The 26,391-nt window shown below is 40.7% G+C and overlaps 1 protein-coding gene and 1 long non-coding RNA gene across 2 annotated transcripts; one reads left to right on the top strand and one right to left on the bottom strand.

Annotated features, from left to right (window-relative positions):
- The first annotated feature begins 12,758 nt into the window (after positions 1 to 12,758).
- Positions 12,759 to 20,220, top strand: TMED7 (transmembrane p24 trafficking protein 7). The gene is made up of 3 exons (XM_052700631.1): positions 12,759 to 13,070; positions 15,799 to 16,044; positions 17,305 to 20,220. Exons 1-3 carry the CDS (start codon positions 12,897 to 12,899, stop codon positions 17,539 to 17,541), a joined length of 657 nt encoding a protein of 218 aa, XP_052556591.1. The 5' UTR covers positions 12,759 to 12,896; the 3' UTR covers positions 17,542 to 20,220.
- A 709-nt stretch (positions 20,221 to 20,929) lies between these two features.
- Positions 20,930 to 25,004, bottom strand: LOC128089342 (uncharacterized). The gene is made up of 3 exons (XR_008210493.1): positions 23,420 to 25,004; positions 22,688 to 22,809; positions 20,930 to 21,718 (listed from the first exon to the last, which is right to left on the bottom strand). It is a non-coding gene; the product is annotated as an uncharacterized LOC128089342 (long non-coding RNA).
- Between the last annotated feature and the right edge of the window lie 1,387 nt (positions 25,005 to 26,391).

Here is a 26,391-nt window from a genome sequence, read left to right as displayed (position 1 = left end):
TCTATATGTAGATGTTCTTGTTCATTGCAGGAGAGTTGGACTGCATGACCTTCAAGGGCCCCTTTCAACTCAAAAGATTTTATGATTCTATTAATCAGAGGAATTTACTACAATCAAATACAGCAACTTACCTAACAATTCAAGAATGATGAGGTTCACATGAGTCTTACAGAAAAATATTGGAGGGAGAAGTTTCTAAATTCTAAAGGCTGTTTGCTTAAGGACTCTACCCAATGGTGAGCTACTCACCCTTCCTTTTCATCAGCTCCCAGCATACAATCAGGGTCTGCTCCAAAAAATGTCTCCTCTTCCTTGACATCTGTCAGCAGTGAATCTCAAGAATGTACACTGAGAGACATCTCAGACCAGAGGGTGATTGAGGATCACAATGCACTGCAGTCCTCAAGAGCTCAACAGACTCTTTGCTTAGGACCATTATGACAGAACTGCAAGATAATTGACTTCAGTCAGAAAACTTTTTAACAATTTAGGTGAGGTAACACCAGAATTTCCTCTCAACCATATAGTTCCAGTACTCCCAGACTGTACAGTTCTGGAACTTCTCAGATCAGACCACAATTCAAGGAGCAGGAATTCCCAGTATGGTCAGGGGTTGCTTGATTTCAATGATTTACAGGCTGGTTCAGCCCAACTCATTATAATTCAACAAAGGCAAAAGCTTACTGTTGACTACTGAGAGTGCAGAATGGCTCAGGGTTTTGCAACACTACAATCCAGATGTCAATCTATCCCACCACAAAGTGGCAGTGCGGTCACTCTCGCATAGAGGCAAGAGTTCAATTTCATGTTCAATTATGTAAGTTGAAAATGTAGACAGTGTAGTCCACCTGAAGGAGTCCTTTCAGCAGTGCAACTTGGCTTGCCATTCTCCCGACGCTAATGGATAAAGCAATAGTCAACATAGTAAAAGTTAGTGAAATCATGGTGGGTTGTAGCACAAGGTTCAGTGCTCCAGTTGCTATAGGAGATCACCCGAGCATCTTCCCACCATCAGTATTCTCCATCCTTCTTGACTCCCTCCAGTGCCTGATGCATCTCTTCATGCACTGCCATGATGAATTGTAATAAGAGGTTTTTGTCCTACTCTCTGTGCTTGCTGCAACAGGGTTGTCAGATCAACATAATGGAGCAGCACTTGATGAGACTCTAAATCATTCCAATTGGCATACAATGATCCTTCGTACTAATTTATGGTTCAATTTCAAAAACTTGTATGAATAGAATTTTCATAAGAAAAATTACAGAGAGAGTGGGTGCTGTTGTACTAACTTTAGTGATGCAGGTTTTAAATTAAATTATAATCTCATGTTATAGTAAGTCATGATATCTCAGAAGGCTACTAGATTGTTCAGGCATGGTTTCCCCTTCATGAATCCATGCTGACTATTCCTGATAGCCTTTTTCACCCCTTTTTCACCTCTGCTTTCTTGGAGACAACACAGAGAACAAGCTGTTCCATTGTCTTCCAGGGTTGGAGAGGAGGCTGACCAGCCTATCATTTCCTAGGTCCTTCTTGCTTGTTTTGAAGACTGGAGTGACACTGTCTTTGTTCCGTTCTTCAGGCACCTCTCCCATTCTTCATCACATATCAGAGATGATAAAGCAATCACTCCTGCCAGTTCCCCCGTTACTCATGAATGCGTCCCATCAGGGTCTATGGAACTGTGTGTATCTGCCTAGCCGAACTCTGGGCAGATCCTCCTCAACCACGGGGAAGGCTTCCTTTTTCCAGACTCTCTCTCTTACCTCTGGAGCCTGAGATTCCCGAGTCTGAACAGTGAAGACTGAAGCTAAGAAAGTGTTTGGTAACTCCATCTTTTCAGCACCTTCCATTACCAGGGCAACCACATGATTCAGTAGTAGGCCCATATTTGCACTAGTCTTCTTTTGCTATTGATACAATTAAATAAGTTCTCTTGTTGTCTTTGATCTCCCTTGCCAGATATAATTCCCAGTGAACCTCAGCATTGTCACATCCCTTCATGCTTTAACAACATTCCTATATTCCTCCCAAGTGACAAAATTCTTCTTCCACATTTTGTAAGCTTTCTTTATCCGTGTGAGTTTTTCCATGACCACCTTGCTCATGCATGTGGGTTTCCTGTCACCTTCACTTGATTTCTTACTCTTAGAGATACACCAACCTTGAGCTTAGAAGAAGTGGTGCTTGAATATTAAGCAGCTATCTTGTGCCTCCTTACCCTCTAGTGCTCTAATCCATGGGATTCCTCCAAGTGGGTCAAAGTTGGCTCTCCTGAAGTCCAACGTTGTCATCTTATTGTGCTATTTCTTCCACACAAGGTCCTGAATTCCACTATCTCATGGTTGCTACAGCCACGGCTGCCCCCCACCTTCACATTCCCAACTCGTCCTTCCTTGTTTATACAAACAAGGTCCAGCAGCACACCTATCCAGCAATTGCGTGAAGGTTCCCTCTCCAGTTTGTAGGCTTAAGAGTATTACTCATTCTTGGTTTTATTTTGAATGAAAGCTCACCTGGCTTTCAGAGATCGAATCAGTAATCCAAATGAACCCCTTAAAGCCCTCGAAATTCTGTATTTTTCCCCTGTATTCAGCACTGGTGAGGCCGCACCTCGAGTACTGTGTCCAGTTTTGGGCCCCTCACTGCAAGAAAGATATTGAGGCCCTGGAACGTGTTCAAAGGAGGGCAACAGAGCTGGTGAGGGGTCTGGAACACAGGGCTGATGAGGAAAGGCTGAAGGAGCTGGGAATGTTCAGCCTGGAGAAGAGGAGGCTCAGGGGAGACCTCATTGCTCTCTATAACTTCCTGAAGGGAGGTTGCAGTGAGCTGGGGGTCGGCCTCTTCTCTCGTGTCATCAGTGATAGGACCAGGGGGAATGGCTTCAAGCTACGGCAGGGGAGATTCAGGCTGGACATGAGGAAGTGTTACTGTTCAGAAAGGGTGGTCAGGCACTGCAATGGATGCCCAGGGAGGTGGTGGAATCACTGAGCCTGGGGGTGTTCAAGGAAAGGCTGGATGTTGTATTGAGGGACATGGTTTAGTAGGAGCTATTGGGAATAGGTGAACGGTTGGACTGGGTGATCTTTTAGGTCTTTTCCAACCTTGGTGATTCTATGATTCTGTGATTCTATGATTCTATGTCTTCATTGACTCTTCCACTAACTGCATTAGAAACTTACCTTCCATTCACTGTGGGAGCATCCTGGCCTGTGCATGTCTGGCAGTGCTGCTTTTCCAGAAAATATCAGTGGTTGAAGTACCCATGAGAACCAGTGTGAGTGCACATGAGAATACTTCCAGCTGTCTGTTGAAGGCCTCATGAATTTCCTCCTCCTGATCTTCATTCTTTTGTAAACACTCAGAATGGTGTCATTCATGTTTGCCTGCCCTTTAAGCCTGCCCCTTAATTCTCACACATTGCCTCTCAAGTCGTTCACTACTCATCTGCAGGGGGAGCTTGATGCATTTGTCATTCTCACATGTAAAGAGCAATTTCACCTCTTCACCATGCCAGTTTACAGTGGGGAAAAATATCCAGCAATTGCGTGAAGGTTCCCTCTCCAGTTTGTAGGCTTAAGAGTATTACTCATTCTTGGTTTTATTTTGAATGAAAGCTCACCTGGCTTTCAGAGATCGAATCAGTAATCCAAATGAACCCCTTAAAGCCCTCGAAATTCTGTATTTTCACAGCGGCATTTCTTCATGTGAGCTGTTTTATCTTATGTGGAGGAAGCCCTTGTCAAAATGTCATCTGTACCTTTGTAATTTACTAAGGAAATTAAAAACGTGTAACAACATGTGGTTGAAATCCTTCCTTTATTTCTGTTCTAACTGTTACATATTTTTACACTACAGTGAATTTTCAATGTATCCTATTTTTATACTGAAAATGAGTGGAAGCAAGTTATAAAAAAAAGCTGAAAAAAGAGTAACTGAAGATACTGGTGCCAAGATGCTTGAGAACACAAAACCATGCCTGTCCCACAAAATGTCTTCCTCTACAGCCTTTTTCTGACTACACTGTATCTCTGATAATTTCTCAGTCATCTCCAGTTGTGACTTAATCTTTTTTTTTCTCCCTGCAAGCAACTCTCATTGTTGAAGCAAAGGTATCTCGGTCTTGCTCCCGTTTCATAGCCACTCTAAAATGCTCCCTATCTACTTCAGAATGCCTGCATCATGCAAAACTGTGTTTGTCAGACTCCTGAAAGAAACAACAACAACAAAATAAGAAAACAGCTTGTGAATTCCTGGAACACAAAGTATTGGTTGCCAACAAAAGCCACTGAAGGAAGGATCTTTCAAGGCAATTACGAACAAATGCTTAATTTTGCAGATTGGCTTAGATAGTCAGTACTGGTACAGTGCCTATGTTACCTATTAGCCTAATGATAGCTACCTACTCTACATGTGATAGGTCCCATTACAGTGTCCATTATACAGAATACATTATAAAAACAAGCATTAAAAAATTAATATTTAGATGGATTATCTAAGGAAATAAACAAACAAACAAACAAAACAAAACAAAAAAACAACAGCCTTTTCAAGGGACAGGTGAGATGATGACTGCCACAGAAACGACAGATGATTACCACAGAAATGATATTGAAACAGAAACTATGATTCTGGAATAGAAACCCTAGTAAGAAGACAATGAGCAGGTTTTACCATCCACCACTGTTACTATTTTCTTGCTCTGGAGAGATGCTAAGGCAATGCAACAGCAACAAACCTGCCAAAGCATGGAATGATCCCTGCTCTTTCTTTCTTTGACAGAAATTTCGTCTTGTAGTCTCCTGCTGAATGTCCCCTTTCAACCTCACGCATTAGTTTTCATAATAGGATTTGCCTTAATGTTTCCATCTAGCAGAAAAGCAGGACTTGGATAGGAATGCAGCGTACACTGGTTGCAATAACAGCTCAAACACCAGCTGTTTCTGTACTTCCTCATAGGTTAGTCTTCTGTGTGGGTGACAGCTGAGTTTTGTCCAAAACAAATGACTAAGGCTAGAATAGGAACAAAGGAAAGTGTCTCGGATTCCTTTCTTCCTCTGGCAGAACATTACTACTGTGGAACAGAGGCTGCTAGAAACAAATTCTTGTTAAGCAGGCAGGCGTTAGCTCAGTTCTGAGATGAGTATTCCAATCCAAAGTCTTGAGCAATCTGCACTGAGAGATCTCTGTGCTCCTGCAGTAAGGCTCTTTTTTAGAGGCTTCTGGTTGTAGACAATTTGTCATAGCAAGAATCATTTTCTGAAAGACCATTCTGGGCAGACTTTTTTTTTTTCCTTTTCCATTTTGAACAAGCTTGTTTTCTGAGATTTACATCACCATGTGCTTTGTACTTAGATGCAGATAAGACTTTTACTAGGTTTCTATGTCTATATTTCTTCATGAAGACTTTGAGTGGTACAAGTCAAAACAGCATAATGCACTCTTATACCTCTTTACTGCTAATTAATTAATCCTTCACTTTCACTTTCACAAGTGAAATAAACAGTGGGCTCGTATAAGATTATTTAAAAGCTTATTCTCTGGCTAACTGTGATTTCAGCACAGGAAATCCAAAGTTGCTCTGTGCTGTAACCTGTCACCCATGTTCCAAGCATTTCTAACCACTCTCCACTATACAGATATTTTTTGCTGAATGTTTCAGTGAATCATATTGATGTTGTACAATTGTGAATTTCACTGCAATATACTGCTACAGACACTTCAATTGCAGTAAAAAAAAAAAGTAGACAAACTGTAAGTGTAAAGAGATTATGTGTTTTTTCCTCAAGGTCCAAAATACACATTGATGTTTATGCATCCTGTTCTGCAGAACAGCATTGCAGTTTTACACAGCTGCAGACTAATAGCTTTCTTCCTATTTTCAACCCGCCTCAGGTGCTTTCTTTTCATATTTGTCTGTTTTCCCCACTGTTACTCCACGTCAAGAAATACATTTTATATCTTTTCCTCTGTCTGTGTTTTTCTCAGATCTATTTAACTACTGATCTTGACTTAATCTGTTATAAATTGCCACGCCTGTGAGACTTGAACTCCTATTTTCAAACAGTGTGATAATGCATTGCTTTTCCAGATGCTGCTGTTTCCCTAAGGAATACACCTACATGTACCAGTTAAATATCCTAATGGCAAGAAACCGTGCAAAATAAATGAGAAATGCTCCAAAACAAAATGCCAGCTGACTCACAGGATACATGATTATTTTGCTTTCCAAATTACTAAAACTGTTGCTGTGCTGGGTAAGAGGAAAAGCATAAATTTCTTCTTGCTTGGAGTACTTGTAATACTTGAGATGCCAATGCTTACCCGGTGTCTTTTTAATATTAGATACCTTGTGCTCAGTGTTTCACCCAAGGTTTAGAGAGACAGTTTTTAAATGAACAGAATACATCCAGGCAGCCAGATAGTGTACCAGATGGGCATCCTGATTTACTTACATTTTAGGTTGCTTCCCTCAGGAAATACAACAGCGGCATCCAGCCCTGTTAAATGCTTTGTTCAATTAACCTTGGCTTATAAGCAGTAACTATGGTGTGATAGATGGCAACAGACCCACATATTCATTTTCATTACATATTTACAGTCAGTGCATGAATAGCTGGGATTATTACGAATAGGGAAGAACCACTTTGGTGTATAACAGGTAAGAAAAATGTATTGAATTCTTTTTGCCTTGTCTTCTAAATCCTGTCCGTTGCTTATGCAGTCACAATACTGTTTAATTGCTGTGATTGACACAGTTCCTGTAGAGAGAATGATAACCTTTCATTGAGCCATACAGTTGTAAAGACTCTTATTAAAACTCTTACTAAGTTTTATAGCACATCCTCAGTACCTTAAATCGGAGCAGGTAAACTGCAAGTACTAAGGGACAAGTCTTTATTTTGCTAGATAAGTGTAACAGCACTAAAAAAATTCAGTCACTGCTGGGAGGGCAACAAAATAAAGCAAAAATAAAGCAAAAAAAAAACCAACAAACAATATGAGCCATTATGAAGGGCACTGCAGAAAGCATACCTAGATTCTCCAGATTCTTTGCATAAAATCTACTAGCATACAATCTACTGCAATTCTTATCTACTTCAGTGCAGTCAGTGTTTCAATCTCTGTCTGCTTATAAGGCGTTCCAATCCTTATCCAAATTTCCTCTTCTCACAGACCATTCAAGCCCAGCTTCAGCCAAAGAGGCATGAAATGGCCCTTCACACACCCCGAGCCTTTCAATCTGGACAAAAATGTATTAACAGCAGCAGTCCCTGCCACCTCCTCCCAGGACTGGGAGGGCTGGGAGCTGCGAACATTAATCAGAGACAATTAGTAATAATCAGACAATCAGCGGAATCTCTATTTCTGAGCAAGCCATGTTTATCTTGAACATCAGAAGACAGTCTTTTATTCACCTCCCGTGGAGTTTTTGCTGATTTCTGCTCAGTGAGCCTCACTGCTGGAGATCTCTGTATGTTATACATGAAGTCCTGGTACCTAAAGGGACTTAAAGCATAGTTTTCAGCAGTGAAGTTGAAGCCTGATCCATGCATAAGTCTTGGGTATCGCACCCCATACCTTATATCTAAGCCTGTCTTATGGACAGACATATTTTTGTTTTTGTTTTAAACTTCCAGTATCCTCCTATCACTAAGTTGAAAAAGCCAATCTGAAAGAACAGTATTTCCAAGAGAAAGTAGCGCTGGCAGGTTGTTGTGAGCAGCAGCTCCCTCTTGTGTACTAAAGAGGCAGCAGTGGGTCCGTGTTTGCATAGGTCTGAGCTTGGGAATGTGCAAATAGAATGGACTTTGCGAGGACACTGAACCCTGCAACTGGGTCCTGCAGGGAGAGATTAGTATAGAACAAACACCTGACAGCGGCTGCCAGAGCTCACAGCTGGCATCTGCTCCGGATATATCCTCACCTTTGTTGTGGCAGGGTGGATGTTCATTTCTGCAACATAAAAAGCCTCCAGCAAAGATGGAAAGGAGGAACGGAAGGGAAGGTGGAAGAAGGACTGAAATTTTAAAACAAACTCTAGTGTCGTTGAACTTCTTCCTCATAAACACGTTTATTAAAAAGAATTTTGGAAACCAAAATAATACATCTTTGTGGGTACAGGCTCTCAAATACTTGCTGTCAAGAAGGCAGTGACCCTGCAGCAGAATATGTGATGCATTTGAGAAGGGGACAAGGATCACAGCTTCCTCAATAATCTCTTTTCTCCTGATTCCACAATGGCTAGATCCTGGCCCAGGAGCTGCTATGAATATCTTCCTGTATGAAGATGTACAGGTGGACGTACAGTAAATGTTTAATTTTAGATGAAGCTAATTTTAATTTTATCTCCTCAGCCTGGAGAAGAGAAGGCTGCGGGGTGACCTCATTGCAGCCTATCAATACCTGAAGGGAACCTACACCCAGGAGGGGAGTAAACTCTTCAAAAGGGCTGACAACAGCAGGACTAGGGGAAATGGATCCAAGTTGAAGGAGGAAAGATTGAGGTTGGATGTTAGGGGGAAGTTCTTCACAAGGAGAGTAGTTAGGCCCTGGAACGGGCTGCCCAGGGAGGTTGTGGATGCCCCGTCCTTGGACGTGTTCAAGGCCAGGTTGGACGGGGTCCTGGGCAGCCTGATCTGAATGTGGATGTTTGGTGGCCCTGCTAGGCAGGGGGGTTGGAACTACATGATCCTTGAGGTCCCTTCCAACCCAGGTGATTCTGTGAGTCTGTGTGATTCTGTGATTTATTTATTTACTTAACATTTAACACAATAGTTAACATTTTTCTTCAGATGTTCTGTTTGACTGCTTCCAGACTTTTATGTAATCAGCTATCATAAGCATCAACAGTAGTGAGTTTTTAAACTTGAACAAAATCATGTCTCGTTCATTGCAATTTGGAAAGCATGAGAACAAAGGTTATAAAATACACTGAACCTTGAAAGAAAGGATAAATTCAAGGGTTTTTAACGTCTGGAATTTTCTTCCCTTTGTAGCATGACATATAACAAATCACACTGAATCTACAGGCTGAAGCTGTGCTTGTTGATAGTATACTTGACTGCACTTTGAGTGTTTTGCAGGTTCCAAGGTTGTTCAGGTCCAGTTCTTCAAGCACGAAGGCCAGTGAAAATGAAGACAGCTCAGTATTATCAACTGACCTGTTTATTTCAGGCATTTTTGTCTACCAAAAATTGAACCTTGTAGACATAATTTATTCCTTGGACACCAATAATTTTTTTTTATATGCAAAATCTGTCAGAGCCTCAAGCAAACATTTTGAAATGGTGAAGTTTTACCATGCTAGGTGGGCTTGTGCAGCGAGATGAAGCACATTGTGAAATCTGCTTTAAGTGAAAATTAAAATGGTGATGCTAAAGTGAATTTTTTTTTAACTATTTTTTTTTTAACTATTTTTTTTTTTAACTGGAGTCCTAGAAAGGCATGATAACCACATATACCAAGGAATTTCATGAAAAGACCATCAAAATCTTCAGTAGGGAGGGCTGAAGTCTGAAGTATGATGTAAGTGAAGAATACTTCTTTTTTTTTTTTCTGTTTTACTACTTACATAACGTTATTTCAGTCATAAGATCTCATTTTATCTGCCCAAAATCACGTCTGCATCTAATGTCTCCATTAATGGTAAGTACAAGAAGGAAAGAAAGAAGGAAAGAAGGAAAGAAGGAAAGAAGAAAAGGAAAGAAGGAAAGAAAGAAAGAAGGGAAGAAAGGAATAAAAGAGGAAAGGAAGGAAGGAAAGAAGGAAAGAAGGAAGGATTGCAGTGTGTTTCTGAAGAAGTGAATTGTTTGTATCACTCTGGTTCATCAGCATTTCTTGGGAGAGTGAAGTTTAATTAATGCTGCACAAGAAACATTTGCTGTTTCAAAACTTTTTCTACAGACAGAAAGTGACATTGTATATTTATAAACTTAAAGTCAAACTAACCTAAAAATATATATATAAAATTAAGTTATCTAGCTGTGCAGATAAGTTTAGGGAAGACTGTAACTGTGCCTGCAAGCATTCTGTCATAACAGAGAGAAGGGGAGCAAAAGAAAGAGCTCTACTGAATAACACCTGAAAATGAGTTTAATCCTAATTGAACAGGTTTTCTGCTTGGAAACAAAAGACCTTCACACAACTCTCTCTAAATTATACCTCATAAACTTATTTGGGGTTTAACTTTCTAATTTTCATTGTGCAGAAAGACAAAGACAACTACATGAAGTTCCATTATTTCACAAACAGACTGTTAACACGTCTAGGTAAAACAATGAAAAACAGAAGGAACTTGGTAACAGTAACATCAGCACGTTACCAATAATTAACTGGCTAATTCGAAGATAATTGTAATGAAATCAGTAAGTTTGTGGTCAGGTGTTAATGCTCTTCTGAAAGCAAAAGCTCAGACCACCTGTGTCACAAATGAGTCTCTAGACCCATGCATCACCCAGGGAACTGGATACCAATGTGACAAACAAATGAAGGTATTTCAAACTTCAAAAAAAAAAACTGATTTCATAAACAATTCATGTTCCTAGCGTTTAGTTTTTGAATACTGTCACTTGCTGCCACCAATACAAAATAATTAGTCCTTGACAGATTTAACTTAGATAAACTGTGAGCACAGCACACTGGAGCTGAGGCAATGTGGTTGGTGCTGATGGCAACACCCACTGGTGGTACTTTGTCACCAAGGCCAAGGCGATCATTCTTGGGTGTTCCTCATAAGCACCCAGTCTTCTGTCCTTTTTACTCATATAATGATTCAAGCTCACTCTCCCCTCCCAAAAAGAACAGAAAATGACCTCATCTCCCCTTGACAACTTATTTTGGGGATCAGAAGTTGTTTCAGTTTTGCTTATTTATCACAAGACATCATCTTTGCCTATTCTGCTGGGTTGAATTATCTCGCTATTGCTAGGTATCTTCAGTGTTTGGTCCCTGGTGGTGACAGGTTTCCAATCGCCATTTCTTAGGTGAGCATGAATCTGCTTTTAAGCTGTCTCAGTTATCAGCCAACATTGGGATGCCCCCTGAAATAAAACCAGTGTGTTTAAACAAAACCAGAAGAGGTCTGAGAGGGAGTGTGGGCAGATTCCTGCTTCACAGTGGGAGAGGGCAGAAATATGATAAAGCTTCTACCATACCATTTTAACTCACACTTGCCAATCTACCAGAACCTTCAAGACTTGGATTTTGTGTGCCACCGCCCTGTGAAATCCTCAGACAGACACTCTGGCTTCTTCTGCCATGCTGAGGATGAAATCTACAGGCTTCAGAAGACAGGTAAGGAGTCATTCTGTCTGGGCTAGAGGGTCACGAGGTGGGTGCCATGCAGAACTGGGTGCTGTATGATCCTGGTGGAGCCACAGGGGAGGCGACCTTCTCTCCACTGGGGGACTAGAGAGCAGTTCTCTCCTTCTTCTCTCCTTCTGCTTCCCAACCAGTCACAGACAAAAATGAATATGTACCAGTGGGGTCATCTTTGATTCCCTCTTTCGAACCTGTTTTAACTTTGTAAAGGTAACAGCTTGTGCTGGAGAGGACGGGCAAGCACATTGGGCAGTTCTGTCTCTCCCTGAAGCAGGTTGCTCTTACTTTTTGGATTCACCGCTGGAAGGCACCGCTCCAGGCCCGCATGGAGGCACACGAGGGTGCATCTCTGGGGTTTCACAGAATCACAGAATCACACAACGGCCCAGGTTGGAAGGGACCTCAAGGATCATGAAGCTCCAGCCCCCTGCCACATGCAGGGCCACCAACCTCCACATTTAATGTTAGACCAGGCTGCCCAGGGCCCCATCCAACCTGGCCTTGAACACCTCCAGGGATGGACGGGGCATCACAGCCTCTCTGGGCAGCTGTTCCAGCACCTCACCACTCTCTCTGTCAAGAACTTCCCCCTGACATCCAACCTCCATCTGCCCTCCCTCCACTTCAAACCATTTCCCCTTGTCCTGCAGTTATCAACCCTTTCAAAGAGTTGATTCCCCTCCTGTTTGCAGGCTCCCTTTAGGTACTGCAGGCTGCCATGAGGTCACCCTGCAGCCTTCTTTTCTCCATGCTGAACAAGCCTAGCTCTTCATCCTGTCTTCATATGGGAGATGCTCCAGCCCCCGATCATCTTCGTGACCTCTCCAACAGCTCCCTTTCTCATACTGGGGGCTCCAGACCCAGACATAGTACCCCAGATGGGGCATGTCCGCAGATCATGGCCCAGCACTTCAGCCTCACAAGTCATAGAAGAGCATGTGGTTATTCAGCATATAGAAAAGGAGGCTGGGGGAAGTCCCTGCCTCTTTCTATAACTGCCACAAAGGAGATTGTCAGAAAGTGGGTCAACCTCTTCCCCAAGCATTAAGCGATGGGACATGAGAAAACAGCCTAAAGTTGTGCCAGGTTGGATATTAAATTATTCACTGAAGAGGCTGTGAAGTTGCCCAGAGAAGCAGTGGCTTCAACTATCCTTGCACACATATAAAGGACGTGGAGATGTGGTGCTTGGGGACACTGCTGGAGGCAGACTTGGCAGTGCAAAGTAGAAGACTGGACTTGATGTTCTTAGGGATCTTTTCTGATTCCACGAAATCTAACACTCCCGTAGCCCACGCAGCAGCCCCCCGAGCAGCGCTGAGCGCACGCATCTTCCCGCGCAAGGCAGGAGCAGCGCCCCGCCTCGCCCTCCACGTCACGCACCACGTCCGCAGAACCCCGGGACTCACCCGGAAGTGCTTCCGGAGGGCGGCGCCCGGCAGAGCGAGTGCTTCCGCTCTGCAGCGCGCTCACCCGCCGGCTCCGCCCGCACCGCTGCTGCTTCCCCGCCGCGTCCCGCGCCGCGTCCCGCTCGGTCTCCGTCCCGCGTCTCCATCCCTCCCAGCGCTGTGCCATGCTGCTGCGGGGCTGCGGGGCCGAAGGGCCGTGGGGGCGGCTGGCGCTGCTGCTGCTGCTGCTGGCCTGCGCCACGCGGGCCTCCGAGATCACGTTCGAGCTGCCCGATAACGCCAAGCAGTGCTTCTACGAGGAGATCGCCCAGGGCACCAAGTGCACGTTGGAGTTCCAGGTAGCGGGCAGGCCCGGCTGGGCGCCACGCGGCCTCGCGCAGGGTGTGAATGGCGGCGCGGTGGGGGCGGCTGTGCCGTGCCGTGCCTCGCGGAAACGGCTGACGTCCTGTGAGGGCTGTGCTTAATGTGAATTGCCGAGGGGGACCGTGCAGTTCTTGTTGCTTACAATCGTTAGTGCTGGAAAAAAACCTGCGGGACAGTCTAGTGCAACAGTCAGCACTCCATCATCGCTAAACCGCGGCCCTTAATGCCACATCTGCGTTTTTCTAGGAAGCCTTCAGGGACAAGGACTCCACCACCTCCCTGGGCAGCCCGTTCCTATACCTCACCTTTCTGGGAAGAGATTTTTCCTACTGTCCAACCTCAACTTCCCCCGGTGCAGCATATTTCTCGTCCTATCACTGTTACCTGATAAAGGAGGCCAAACCCCAGCTCAGTACAACCTCCCTTCAGTAGTTACAGAGAGCAATAAGGTTTTCCCTGAGCCTCCTCTTTTGCAGACTGAACAATCCTTCAGCTCCTTATAAGGCCTGTGCTCCAGACCCCTCACCATCTTTGTCGCCCTTCTTTGAACCTGCTCCAGGGCCTCAATGTCTTTCTTACAGCGAATAGCCCAAAACTGAACACAGTATTTGAGATGTGGCCTCATCCATGCCAGTGCCAAGGGGCTCTCCACGTTTTGTAACAGACTGAACCTTTACCTTCTGAACAGAAAACTGTTTTGCAGCTTTGAGATTTATGGAGCCGTAGCCCTGGCATTTCTGGTACCTCTGAGTCTGCTGCTGCAGGTGGCAGCCACTGACACCAGAGAGTGCAGCAGCAGCACCAGGGCAAAGTCAACCCAGACACTGGGAATTGTAGCTCCTTTGGGGGAGAAGTGTGCTTTTATGGACCAGCTTTTCCTTTTGAAGTCCCATATTTATTTTTTCGTAGTATTTTGGGGAGTTTTGCTGCCAGGTAACTTTGTAACTTTGTCCTCTGTGTTCCAGATCTTTGTCAGATATTTTTTTCCTACTTTTTCTTGTTTCTGCTCTTTGTTTTCCAACTCCTACTTGGTTTCTTGCCCCTTCTTACTGCTTTTTGCATTTCCTTTTTTTTTCTGGTCAGCATTTTCCCCTTGTTTTGAAATGGATGTCTCTAGAGATTCCTGCGCAGATAGGCCCACTATTGCTACTTTGATCAGGATCATAACAGATCAGAACAGGAGGAGTGTTTTTGAAAAGACACTCCAGGTTTGCCCTACTGAAGTGCAGCATGGGCATCCTTTGGCAGTAGTCTAAAGGAAGAGCTGAGGGGAGGCTCAAAGAAGCTCTATGGGAAGGAATCTGTGGAAAGCTTTAAAGGTCTGACAGCGCATCTTTATTGTGTACGTGTAAATTGGCCCTTGTGAGGTTTGTGATGCCCTTGTAAAATTTGAAATCATGCTTTAAAGATGAGTTGCAGAACTTTTTTTTTTTTTTTTTTTTTTTGCTTCCAACCAGGCAGCCATTTCTATATGACAGTCTCCATTAGGTGATAGACAGCCACATCTAGTCATCCAGTTTTGTTTTTTTTTTGAACTTGCCATTCACGTTTTTGGAAAAACAGGAAGATCTCACTTGCCAGCTGAATGTTTTTAAAATTAGCTGTCTGCAAGGCAGCACAGGAGCTGAAAACTATCTATTTCTGTTTTACCATTAGCTTTATGGTTCTAATAACTTGATAAATAGAAAAATTGCAGTGGTTTTAAACAAAACCATGTGAAGTGCACATCTAAAATGAAGATATGCAAACAGATATGTGAAAGATACCTAATTCAATACAGCTTCTCTTACTGTAGAACGATTCTGTACAATAGAAAAGGGACAAGCCTTCAGATGTGAGTATTTATTTAAGATAAAGCATGCTCACTCAGCATGCTTTAGCTTAAAAGGAAGAAATCTGGAGCGAATATTAAGCTTCAAACTGCTAACCTGAGAGTTATAAAAACAGCAAATTTTGAACATCTAAACTACCAGTGGTACTTGTTACAGAGGCAGAGTATCTTGTCTGCTTCTACCCAGTAATGTCAACAATGACCAAAGCCTGAAATAAAAGTGAGTCATGAAGTTTGGAGACACTCCTGGCCCTTATCTGAATGTGCTGGTTTTGAAAAGCAATGGTTGGTGCCAGCAGTGCAGGAGGGAAGCAGTGGACCCTTCAGTAACACTACTTTGTTGAGTGGGTAAAGGACTGGGCCTGTTGTAATACCTGTTCTACTGGTCATATGCCATTCCTGCAGAGCTGAGCAGCTTGATCTAATAGGATAGTTATGCTCTTTAGGTCATACAGAAAGGAGTTGTCTTATCACATTTTAACAGTATCAACTTGCAGTATTGATTCTATGGAGAGGTGGTGGATTTAGTTAACAGTTGATTTGTTGCAGTACTGTCTTTGCTGCTCCATCAAGTTGTATCTATGGTAGCCTTTGCTACGGTGCAGTTAGCTATAAGACAGCAAGTAAAATTTCTTCTATAAACTGTTTGAAAACGTAGCTGACATTTCATTTCTTGAATTCAAAGTTTTCTCTTACCTTCTGTGTGTCATGTATGAAAGAATGATTTTCACAGACTGGCATCAAACAATTTTCAAATCAATGTGTTATATTTCAGAATATACTTGTCAAAGTCAGACCATTTGACAAATTGCACTTCTGGGAAGAAATGTATTAAACATCTGCATAAATGTCTTTGTTTTTTTTCTTTTCAGGTGATCACTGGAGGCCATTATGATGTTGACTGTCGATTGGAAGATCCCGATGGCATTGTGTTGTACAAAGAGATGAAGAAACAATATGATAGCTTCACATTTACTGCATCCAGGAATGGAACATACAAATTCTGCTTCAGCAACGAATTCTCTACATTCACACACAAAACTGTGTACTTTGATTTCCAGGTTGGAGAAGATCCACCGCTGTTTCCTAGTGAAAACAGAGTGACTGCACTTACCCAGGTAAGATGCTCTCGTGCTTGACAGCAACTGATAGCTTGAAAGAATGTTGTTTGTTTTTTTCCAGATTCAGCTGCATTAGATATTTATATCACCATTGAACATCAGTTGGAATTCAGACAGCATTTTTGCAGGGAGAGTGAAGGGTGAATGCCTGAAAGTAGAGGGGCTTGGCACTGAAGAATATCTTCAGCAGAGTAAAAGGCATCTAGAATTCATTAGTGACACCAGTGGTGGAACTTAATGGGAAACCTGTTCCTGAATCTCACTGAGAAGAACAACTTGGGACTTGTTCAGACACCAGACTTGTAAAACATGGTTAAACACAGATGTAACTGCAAGTGGCCATACTAGAGTGTTAAACTTTTCCTTTACCAATCACAGAATGATAGAATGGTTTGGAAGGGCCCTCAAAGATCATCTGATTACAACCTTCTGCCACAGTTGGCGTTGCCAACAACTATATCAGGCTTTCCAAGGCCCCATCCAGCCTGTCCTTGAACATGTCCAAAGATGGTGCATCCACAGTTTCTCTGGACAGCCTGTGCCGGGGCCTCACATCTCTCTGTGTGAAAAACTTCACCCTGACATCTAATCTAAATCTCCCTTGCTTTAGTTTAAAACCTTTCCCCCTTGTCCTATCAGTAAAACTTGTAGTAGGTTGTGCTGTTTGTTCTTCAGAAAATCCCACTTTAAGACATAAAGCTGAAAAACTACCTGTTAGAATTCAAATATTTTGATGATCTGCTGATTGATTCTGTGATGATCAAAACACAGTAAAGAGTCCCGACTTTTACTTAGACAGCATGAGCTGAACATGGAAGAAGTTTGTGAGAAATGATTTAGGGTTTGGAAAGCTGGCAACGCAGATTGAATGGGTTAAGTGTTTTTAGTTTAGGAGAGGAAGTAAGTGAATTTGGGCAGATTTTTCAGAATTATTTTAGTGTTGTGGACCATTTGGAAACACTGAAAAATAACAGAATTGTCCTTTCTCTAATCAGTTTTTGCATACATGAGTGAGAGAAGGGTCTCTTGATAGAAGAACATACTGACTTTGTTAGTGTAGTTTTTGACATGTTGTAAAACTTTCATGACAGTTAGTGAATAACATCCTAGTTGTGCACGAATGTCATACATGTGTTAAGCAGCTCTGTATTTTAATGATAGAAATGATTGGGATGTTACTGTCATTTCAGTAGCTGTATTAGATAAAAAATGTTACGTGCTCTTAATGGGGAACGCTGTATTTGTTTCCTTCTGTAGATGGAGTCTGCCTGTGTTTCAATTCATGAAGCTTTGAAGTCTGTGATCGATTATCAAACTCACTTTCGACTGAGAGAAGCGCAGGGCCGCAGCAGAGCTGAGGATTTAAACACAAGAGTTGCTTACTGGTCGATAGGGGAAGCAATCATTCTTCTTGTTGTTAGTATCGGGCAGGTGTTTCTCCTCAAAAGCTTCTTCTCGGATAAAAGAACCACAACAACTCGTGTTGGATCATAACTGGTAGTGATAATGCTTCAGGTCATTATGCACTATTAATCTGTAAAGTTGTTATTCTCCGATTAATTCTAGGTACAAAGGATCTAAATATGTGCAGCATTCAAGTGTGTCTACCCATCATCTATTAGAATCACAAAACAGACACAAAAAGTTATAGAAGGGACACATGATGACATTCAGAAAAAAAAAAACAAAACCTTCTGCTTTCTGATTCCTCTATTAAACATTTGCATTGGCCAGCCTATCTGTCTTTTACTTACTTTAATCCAAATTCAGTTTGTTTGTTTGTTTTTTTAACAGGGAATTTATCTGCAGTATAAAACTTCATAAGAACCAAGCAATCAAATGTCTGATATGCAGAAGCAATGCATATAAAAATTGTGGTTTGATTATAATTTCCAGGCTGAGTGGATTGCATTATAAACAAGCAAACGTGATGAACTGTAATGCTGTTTTGATTTGCTGTTTTTTTTTTTTTAAAAAAAAAAAAAGCTGATTACGTTCTTTGCTTATTTGTTAATCTGTTGCAAGTGTGACACTACATCATGGCTCATTCTCGGTCAGCCTGGTAAATCTCCACTTTGAAAACATGCTAAATTTTATAGTTGAGTGCATTTACTTAAGCATGTATTCTTCTATAGTAAGGTAGAATGTTTTTCCTCTTTTGTGATGTTTTGTTTTACTGAAGAGATTTCAAACTGAGACTACTCAGGAAATAGATTTTCTGTCTTTAAAAATCCAAATCTCCAAATTTATTTTAAAAACTTGCAATAAAATAGAGTTGTAATTTTGTCACTGAAGCTGTGCAGTGTCTGGGCACACGTTGTTGCTGCTTTTTGGATTTAAGACCAGAGGTTGCTTGGTTTGTTATGCAGCACAGCACCAGCACTGGCCAAGGCTGTATTACATGTGAGGCACATACTGAGGTTTTTTCCAAATTGTTTTCCTGTTTAGAGGCCTATTTGATATTGATACTGCATTGCACGTGTGCTGTAAATTTTATTTCCTTGTGTGTGGTGCACTGATACAGTATGGCCTTGTGCATCTGATCGCCACTCTTTTTTGCTAGTGGTCAGAAAATGTTTTAAATATTTCAGGTTATCTTTTGGTAGAGTTAATAGCCACGTTGTTTCCACTGCTCGTGTAGTGAGTAGCTTATGTACTGTAAAGTCTTGCTTTATTTGGATGTGGAAGGAAATAAGTGTATGAACGTACATGTAGCTGAGATTGAACTAGTCAACTCCTTCAGGTGTATCAGGAGGAGTAAGTAGACTGCAACTTGTAAATGCACACAAACTAAACTAAGGTGGGAAAAAATAGTTGTATTACTGACTAATTCAAAAGATGCTTCTTAAACTAATTTTCAACAACCAGAGAAAGAATGCTGTATCCTCATTCACAGCCCGTGTTATCTCCAGCAAAATGTTGAAAGTGACCCCGAAGCATTCTGAAGAACTGACCCAGGGTAACTTCATTTTAAATGTTGTACTGATTTAAAAATGAAATATGTACTCATCTCTGTTCCGGAGAAAACTTCCTCAGAAACCAAAACAAATAACCAAACAAAAAACCCGAAGGAGCTCAAAAATAAGTTAACAGGTCATGGAGGTACTAAAATGCTCAGTGTATGTAAAATTCAGGATTCTGTGTGCTGTCTTGTACTGGAATTCAAATACTGCATTCTCCTTTTGGAATGAAAGATTCCAAGATTTGGAATGAAAGCTTCCAAGCTAAATTCACAAAAGTCAGAAAGGAAAAAAAAAAAAAAAAAAAGTATTCCTTTTTTTGAGACAGATACGTGCCTATGCACTGTGTTCTTAACCATACCTATGTGTGTGTACTTCTGATACTCTGTAGCTTTTGGCTGCTTTGCACTCAACAGTGAAGCAAGTTCTGCGCTTTGGGTGCAAGTATCGGATGAAACCATGAGTTAATTACCAAATTGTCTTCTATAATCTTCCAAATTTTGAATATCACTTCTGTAGTTTTAATCAAAACAAAGACATTTGTTTTAAAGATTGAAATTTTTTTTCCACTGTGTTCTGTGTGCTATTAAAATGGGTAAGCAGTGGGGTAAACCAAACACTGGTTGTCCATTGTATACATGTCTGTTCTTTCATAATGTTTGAATGTGTAAGGTGGGACTGTTCTGCTCAATATTGTGCCCACTGCAGAGGTTTAGTGGACTTGACCTTTTCATTAAAATTAGTTATCTGAACCAGTCCTTTGATATCTTGCTACGTAAATGCAGCAATAGCTTAAAATGCTTTTATTTTGTCGTATTAAAAACATGGCACAGACACCCATTTAAACATAGCTGTATATAGTTTTTAAAACGTGACTGAATAGGATATAATAAAACACATGCTAATATGCAGTGAGTGAAGAAATGCTTTGTGACTTTTTATTTGAGCTGCATCTTTTCATATATGAAAAGATAGCTTGATTAATGGTGTCATACGCAAGTAAATTGCCATGCGTTAATGGGGATACAACTGTGTTTTTAACTGCTAAAGACCCTGGTTTTCAGCTATTCCTTCAGTGTTTTGTGTTTACGCAACTTCTTTTCGTGTTGTGAAATGTCAGTTTTTGATTTAGCTTGGAAAAAAAAAAAGTTTGAGTAAGACAAGAAACAGACTCTGTGAATACTGTATGGGAAAATAAAAAGTTAATATATGATTGTGGTCTGGTTGTTTGGTCTGCATTTGGGGAGCATTATTTGTTTAAAAAGTTTTGAACGACAATCTGAGTGTCAACTCGCATTTTAATACATCACACTGAAAAGTCTTTATTGCCTGAGCTTTGATCACTCTTCCGTTACTGTATGTTGAGAAGTGATTCAATTCACTGCTGTTGATAATTAGCTGTACTTCATGGTCACTAGAGAAAAACAAAGTTGTGATTTGGAATAGTGGGGCTGTGGTTGGCCAGCATTGCTTGGAGATCAGCTGGGAGTGGTAAGGCAATGGCTTCCTTCTGACACCATGTTAGCTGCACCTGCTGTCTTCTCTGTGGTTCTCTGTTGACAGCTAACCAGCAGTTGCTTTGGTTTATGACATCCTAGTGTAAAGGATAGCTTGTGTGTTGGTGGATGTGTTACCAAAGCACTTTGTTCACAGTCTCTTGTAAACCGCAGTGCAGGAACTTCAGGCCTTCACCAAAAATGCAAACACAGAGCTACCCTGCTTACAAATGTTTGTGTTCAGGAAGTGAATGCACAGTGGTGATGGAGACCTCCTTTTGAGCCCTTATGGTTCACGCTTCAATAACTTGTATCTTCTTAATACTTATGTATGCATATTATTACATACCTATACAATAATATATGTCTATCATATATCTATATATGATGATATATATGATGGAAAAAAAAAAAAAATTCAATGCCTTAGAGCTTGCATGGTTTTTAGTTTTCTCATAAACTTTAATATCTGAAATTGAAAGTGGAAGCCAAGCCTCTTACTCTGGAAATACAAATAAATATAATCACACTTAAAGGAAATGTGGAAATCATCACTGAATAGATGATAGAAGGCAATCTGAGTAATGAGAAATAGCTCATCATGATACTATAAACAGTGAACAGTGGGAAGGAGAATTGTATTTGTTCTGAGATTGTGTGAGGAGCTTTTTATCATACAATTTTTTTTTATTTTTTTTTCTTTCAAATAAGTTTATATCAATCCCTGCTGTGGTGGAGTTGTAGCTCCTATATCCTATGCTTTGGTGTAGTTGTTTGTTGTAGCTGGGCTAGCGTAAGCCCGTTCTTAACTCCAAAGAGGGAAAGAGTAAGGATGGCCATACAGAGTTACTGATTTTACTGCTGTGCTTGCATGCTGAGAGACACAGATAGCAGCTTCCTCCTTGTAGATACAACCTGTCCTGTGCCCCTTCCCTTGCAAGACTTTGTTATTTGGCAGCAAAAAAGGACCACAAGCAACATAGCATGTATGAAAGTGTAATTGCTGTGGTGGGACCAGCACAGCAGAATGTGGTTGTTGTTAACGTTTTTTAATATCAAAAAAGGTAGTGTATGAGGTTGTCTTGTAATACATTTGGTGAGGTCAGAGTTCAGGCTTTTTGTTTTCCATTTAAACTGAACAAGAGTATAATCAGCATGGAGGAAGTTTATATTGATAATGATGAAGAAGACTTGCATATGTTTCAGTCAGAGTGGCTGCAAGAGAAGAGCAAACTTGTTTTAATGGGGAGAGGAGGAGGATATAAAAATTGCTTTTATGAATTAAAATGACACGAAATGCAGGAGTACTGTCTGAGCATTACACACACAGCATTATGTCTGTGAGTGTGCTATTTTCTTGTGGGATCAGAATGCTGCCATGCTCTCTGCATGTGTGCTGGAGGGCTGTGAGGCTGTAGTGGTGAAATAGGAGCATGGAATCAGCAGAACTCATGGAGAAGAATATCTGTGCTTGAGCATAGCACAGATAGGCCAGTGCAACCTTTCATGAGTATTAAATACTATTTAAATAAGTAACTCCATGGAATTTCTGGCTTATGTGGAAAGTGCTGAACTTTCAAGAATCAGGAAAGTAGGAAGGCTGGGACTGGAGATCCCACCAGAGGCACCGCTTGGAGAGACTAGCTGTAAGTAACGTGATGGAGCTGTGGATGACCATGCTCACTGCAGGGGAGGTGGAGAAGATGACCTTTAAGGTCCCATCCAACTCTAAGTATTCTGTGATTCTTTCTTACACTTCTGCAATACACTACATGAAAGTACAGCAGAGTTCCAGGTTAATGCTTTGTGTCTTGGGCAAAGAACACTCCCCTTTTTGTGTCAAATCAATTTTGTTCTCGCTTAAATCTTTTAGATTGTAAAAACAAATATTTGATCCATGTCATGCAATCAGAAAACTAGGAACAGATAGAAAACTAATGCTTAATAGAATTAAAGATGAAAAAGAACTATAAACAAGGCTATTTAAAATATTGCAACTAACATTCAGATCTACTAAATAGGTTTCATCTGGAAAAACTTTAAAGAGACAAAATACAAAGTGACGCCATTGAAAATAAAACTCACATAACAGGTGTATATGAAACTTCTGCATGAAAGTTGGTTTTTTTCCTCCTTAATTTAATAAAACATGATGTTCTGAAGGAAACTAAGTATCAGGTTTACCTGCTGAAATGCCTACTCAGTGGTAGTCTCCCAACATCTTGGATGGAAGCAATCTCAGCTGAAGAAAAAAGGAGCTCCAGTATCACAATGGGTGGATTGCAAAGCACAGATGATTAAAGACACTGGAAAATAAATAATTCATAAGTTAACTGGAGTGGTCCTGTATATATTTGAATAATTTCGTATACAAAATCAGTTTATATCTACTTGTGCCTATCACCAACCCATATTTATAGATACCAAGATATAGATATAGATACCAACACATACTTATAGATTGCCCCCACAGAATAAAGAATCGACTGTGTATTTAGATATAGTTATTACTGCATAGCCTGCATAATGCATTCACCTGGATGATTAGACCTTAGCTAAAAGTCTTGTGAAGACCTATACAAAGTCTTTTATTGCAAGTAGTTAACACAGCAAAGGTAACCCAGCAGTCTGAACAGCGACTTCTGGCTTACATACATATTACCAATACTACATATTTACTAAAAGTCTTCTGAATGAAACATCTGCTTACTACTGGACTGCCTCACATTACACATTCTTTTAAATGCACTGCAAGCGTTGACTTTTTTATACTCTATCTGAGTGTACTTTATCTAAGTATAAAAATAAGTATAAAAATTATCAGATAAAAGCCTTTATCTGAGAAAGGCTTTTTAAAGCGTTTTAAATTGCTTGACAGAGATCAGTGAGCAGTAAGGTCTAGCTAAAAGAGTTTACCAGATTTCCAAAGGGCTTCTAATTATGTCTCAGGCACTTTTAAAAGAAGCTTTAGGCTTGAAAGAACGACTTAATTAGTAAAGCCTGATCAATTATTAATAAATATGAAAGGGACTGAGTGGGTAGGGGTGAGTTAATGGTTAACTCCTGCAGTGGAGGAAAGATGCCAATACAGTTCTGCAGAGATCTGTCCTATAATGTGGATTGTCCAGCAGAGGTGTATGAGGGCTGCACTGAAAGTAATGCCTGCCATTTTATTATAATGGCTCACAACCAATGAATGCTGGCAGTATGGCAACAGAGGTTGAAGCTTCCCACCAATATTCCATTCCATCCCACATTGTTGCCATGTGTCAGATGGCAGCAGAGGAGCAGTCTGAAAAACAGCACCTGACATGGAAGAGCATATGGAGCAAAGTGTGGAGTTGAAAACTGCATGTCTTGAAGCTTGCACCCACTGATATCTAACAATCCTTGCTGAACCCTTATGGAGACCAGCAGTGGTGACAGACAAGCCACCCTCTGGACAGCTGCACAAATCAGCTGATGATTGTGACTACACTGAAAAACAGTACTTCATATCTGAGAAGTTGCTCTATCAAAGCGCTCTTGTGCTCTTTGTATCTTTTCTACCCTCCGTGGAAATAAGTAGAAGGCCTTTTTTTAGGAGTAACCCACAATGTTAATACCAAAATGCTATATAAGAAACTAATAGAAAAGTGAATTTAGAGAGGCTGAATGCATCAAATGCAGATTTTTTAATAGCAGAAAGGTGGACAGTGTTTTGGAGAACTGTAAAGGCAGACAGAGTAGTGAGCAGTAAAACAACCTTTTAGCTCCTACAGGAGACAGAACACGTGTAGAGCTGCACCATCACCTTTGGGAACAGACAAGCACCAAACATAACTATATATCACTGTGCAAGAAGCAATTTTGCTTTTGCAGAAAGCAACAAACATCTACCTACCTTTTTGTACGTGACAGCATATGAACCCAGTGCAAGTACAGTTACCTAATTTTATCACGCAGTTGTGCATTATTTACCCAGTAGATGCAGACAGCTGCAATCATAGTTACCACAAACAATTATTACTGTTTTTATACTGTTATTAATGATCATATACGTGAATTAGAGGTTACCTTAAGTCTTACTTCAGCAAACATAGATATTAGCAGCTGACATTCTTTTCCCACTGAAAATAAAGAGCAAACCAAGGTTTTCTTAATTATTTTCCCCAGAACAGAGAACAGACCCAGAGCAGTGTGTCAGCTGACAGCACTTCTGGAAACCAAGGCTCACTCTTTCTCCAGATAAACCTATGCCAATTCTAGCAGAGCAGAACGTGGTTCACCGGTAGATGTTATCAAACTGATATCGTTGGAAAAACTGGGAAAGCTTTTGTACTTGGAATTCTGAAGAAGGGCTTGAGTGCCTTAAAGTACATACCACCCATTTAACAAAACACTTTACCTCTGAATTCCAATCCATGAGCAGTATTTGTGCTTCGACCATCACTTTTAAGACAAAATATAATTCTGGCAAAGACAGAGGCAATAATTTAATAATGATGCAAGAGATTGCTTTACTAATACTAAATACTAAATAGTATACTAATAGTATACTAATACTATACTAATAAGTATATATATAAGTAATATATATATATTGTATTATATATTATATTTATTATATATATTATATTATATATATAAGTAATATATATATTACTTATATATATATTTATTATATATATAATATATATAATATATAAGTAATATATATAATATATAAGTAATATATAAGTAATACTATACTAATAAGTATATATACTAAACTATATATACTAAATATATATACTAAATACTAAATACTAATTTAGTATTATATACTCAATACTAAAAAGATGCAACTGTTAGCTGTTACATCTTAAATGCTTATTTGGAAAAACAACATCAAGAAAAGGATGAGTTCACCAACAGCAAAACTGTGATTCTAACCTTGTCAAATGGCTTTTATTAACTGAAATTCAAATCTCTGGATGACTGTGATCTGCTCATCAGGAGCTACATTGTTTAGGCACAGCACAGTAATTAGACAGTCAGCAGTTTGAGCTGTCTGTCTTTGGCACGGTGATGATGCCTCTTCAGAAAAAGAAGTGGAAAAGAAACAATGGGAAATGCTTCTTACATCCCTTGAAGAAGCTGAACATCCATGGAACTATGGGAGTATTTTGACGAGAGCTTCATCTGAAATTAGACAGCAGCACTGATTTTTATTCAATTTTTTGAAACACTGTTTTTTTGGTTTTTTTTTGTAGCACCGCAGCTCCTCTGCATTAGATGTTAGAATGCTGACTCCTATTTCTATTTCAAGCCTATATTGATCTACAGATGGTTCACTAACGGGATGACATGCACAACACAGTGCTGTACCTTCTGAACCACAACATCATTTACAAAGCCTCAGTTACGTTTCTGTAATTGGAATCAGGATGAGCTCTCACTGGTAATTTGCTAAGTTTTTATCAGTACTCTGAGAAAAAAATTGAACGCTGACAACATTTTTTCACCCAGAGGGTGGTGAGGCACTGGAACAGGTTGCCCAAGGAGGCTGTGGATGCCCCATAAAATCATAGAATGGCTTGGGTTGAAAAGGACCACAATGATCACCCAGTTTCAACCCCCCTGCTATGCGCAGGGTCACCAACCAACAGACCAGGCTGCCCAGAGCCACATCCTTGGCCTCGTGTTTCTTGAACTTACCTTGTAGACCTCCTTGTTTGCAGTAGCAGAAAGCCCCGCGTACACCAGTCCGATGGCTTACTGTATTTAATGATTGTGATTTCAGGTTTCCACTAACAATCTCTTAGAAGGAATGGGAGAAGACAAGGTTTTCTGAATCCGAAATGTATTCCAGTACTTTTGCTATGACACAGGAGCACTGGGTGCTTGAAATAGCCATGTTATAGTTT

The sequence above is a fragment of the Tympanuchus pallidicinctus genome, unplaced genomic scaffold (genome assembly GCF_026119805.1).
Source record: "Tympanuchus pallidicinctus isolate F22 unplaced genomic scaffold, pur_lepc_1.0 scaffold4, whole genome shotgun sequence".
Classification (NCBI taxonomy): Eukaryota; Metazoa; Chordata; class Aves; order Galliformes; family Phasianidae; genus Tympanuchus; species Tympanuchus pallidicinctus.
This window is presented reverse-complemented; position numbering and strand designations above follow the sequence as displayed.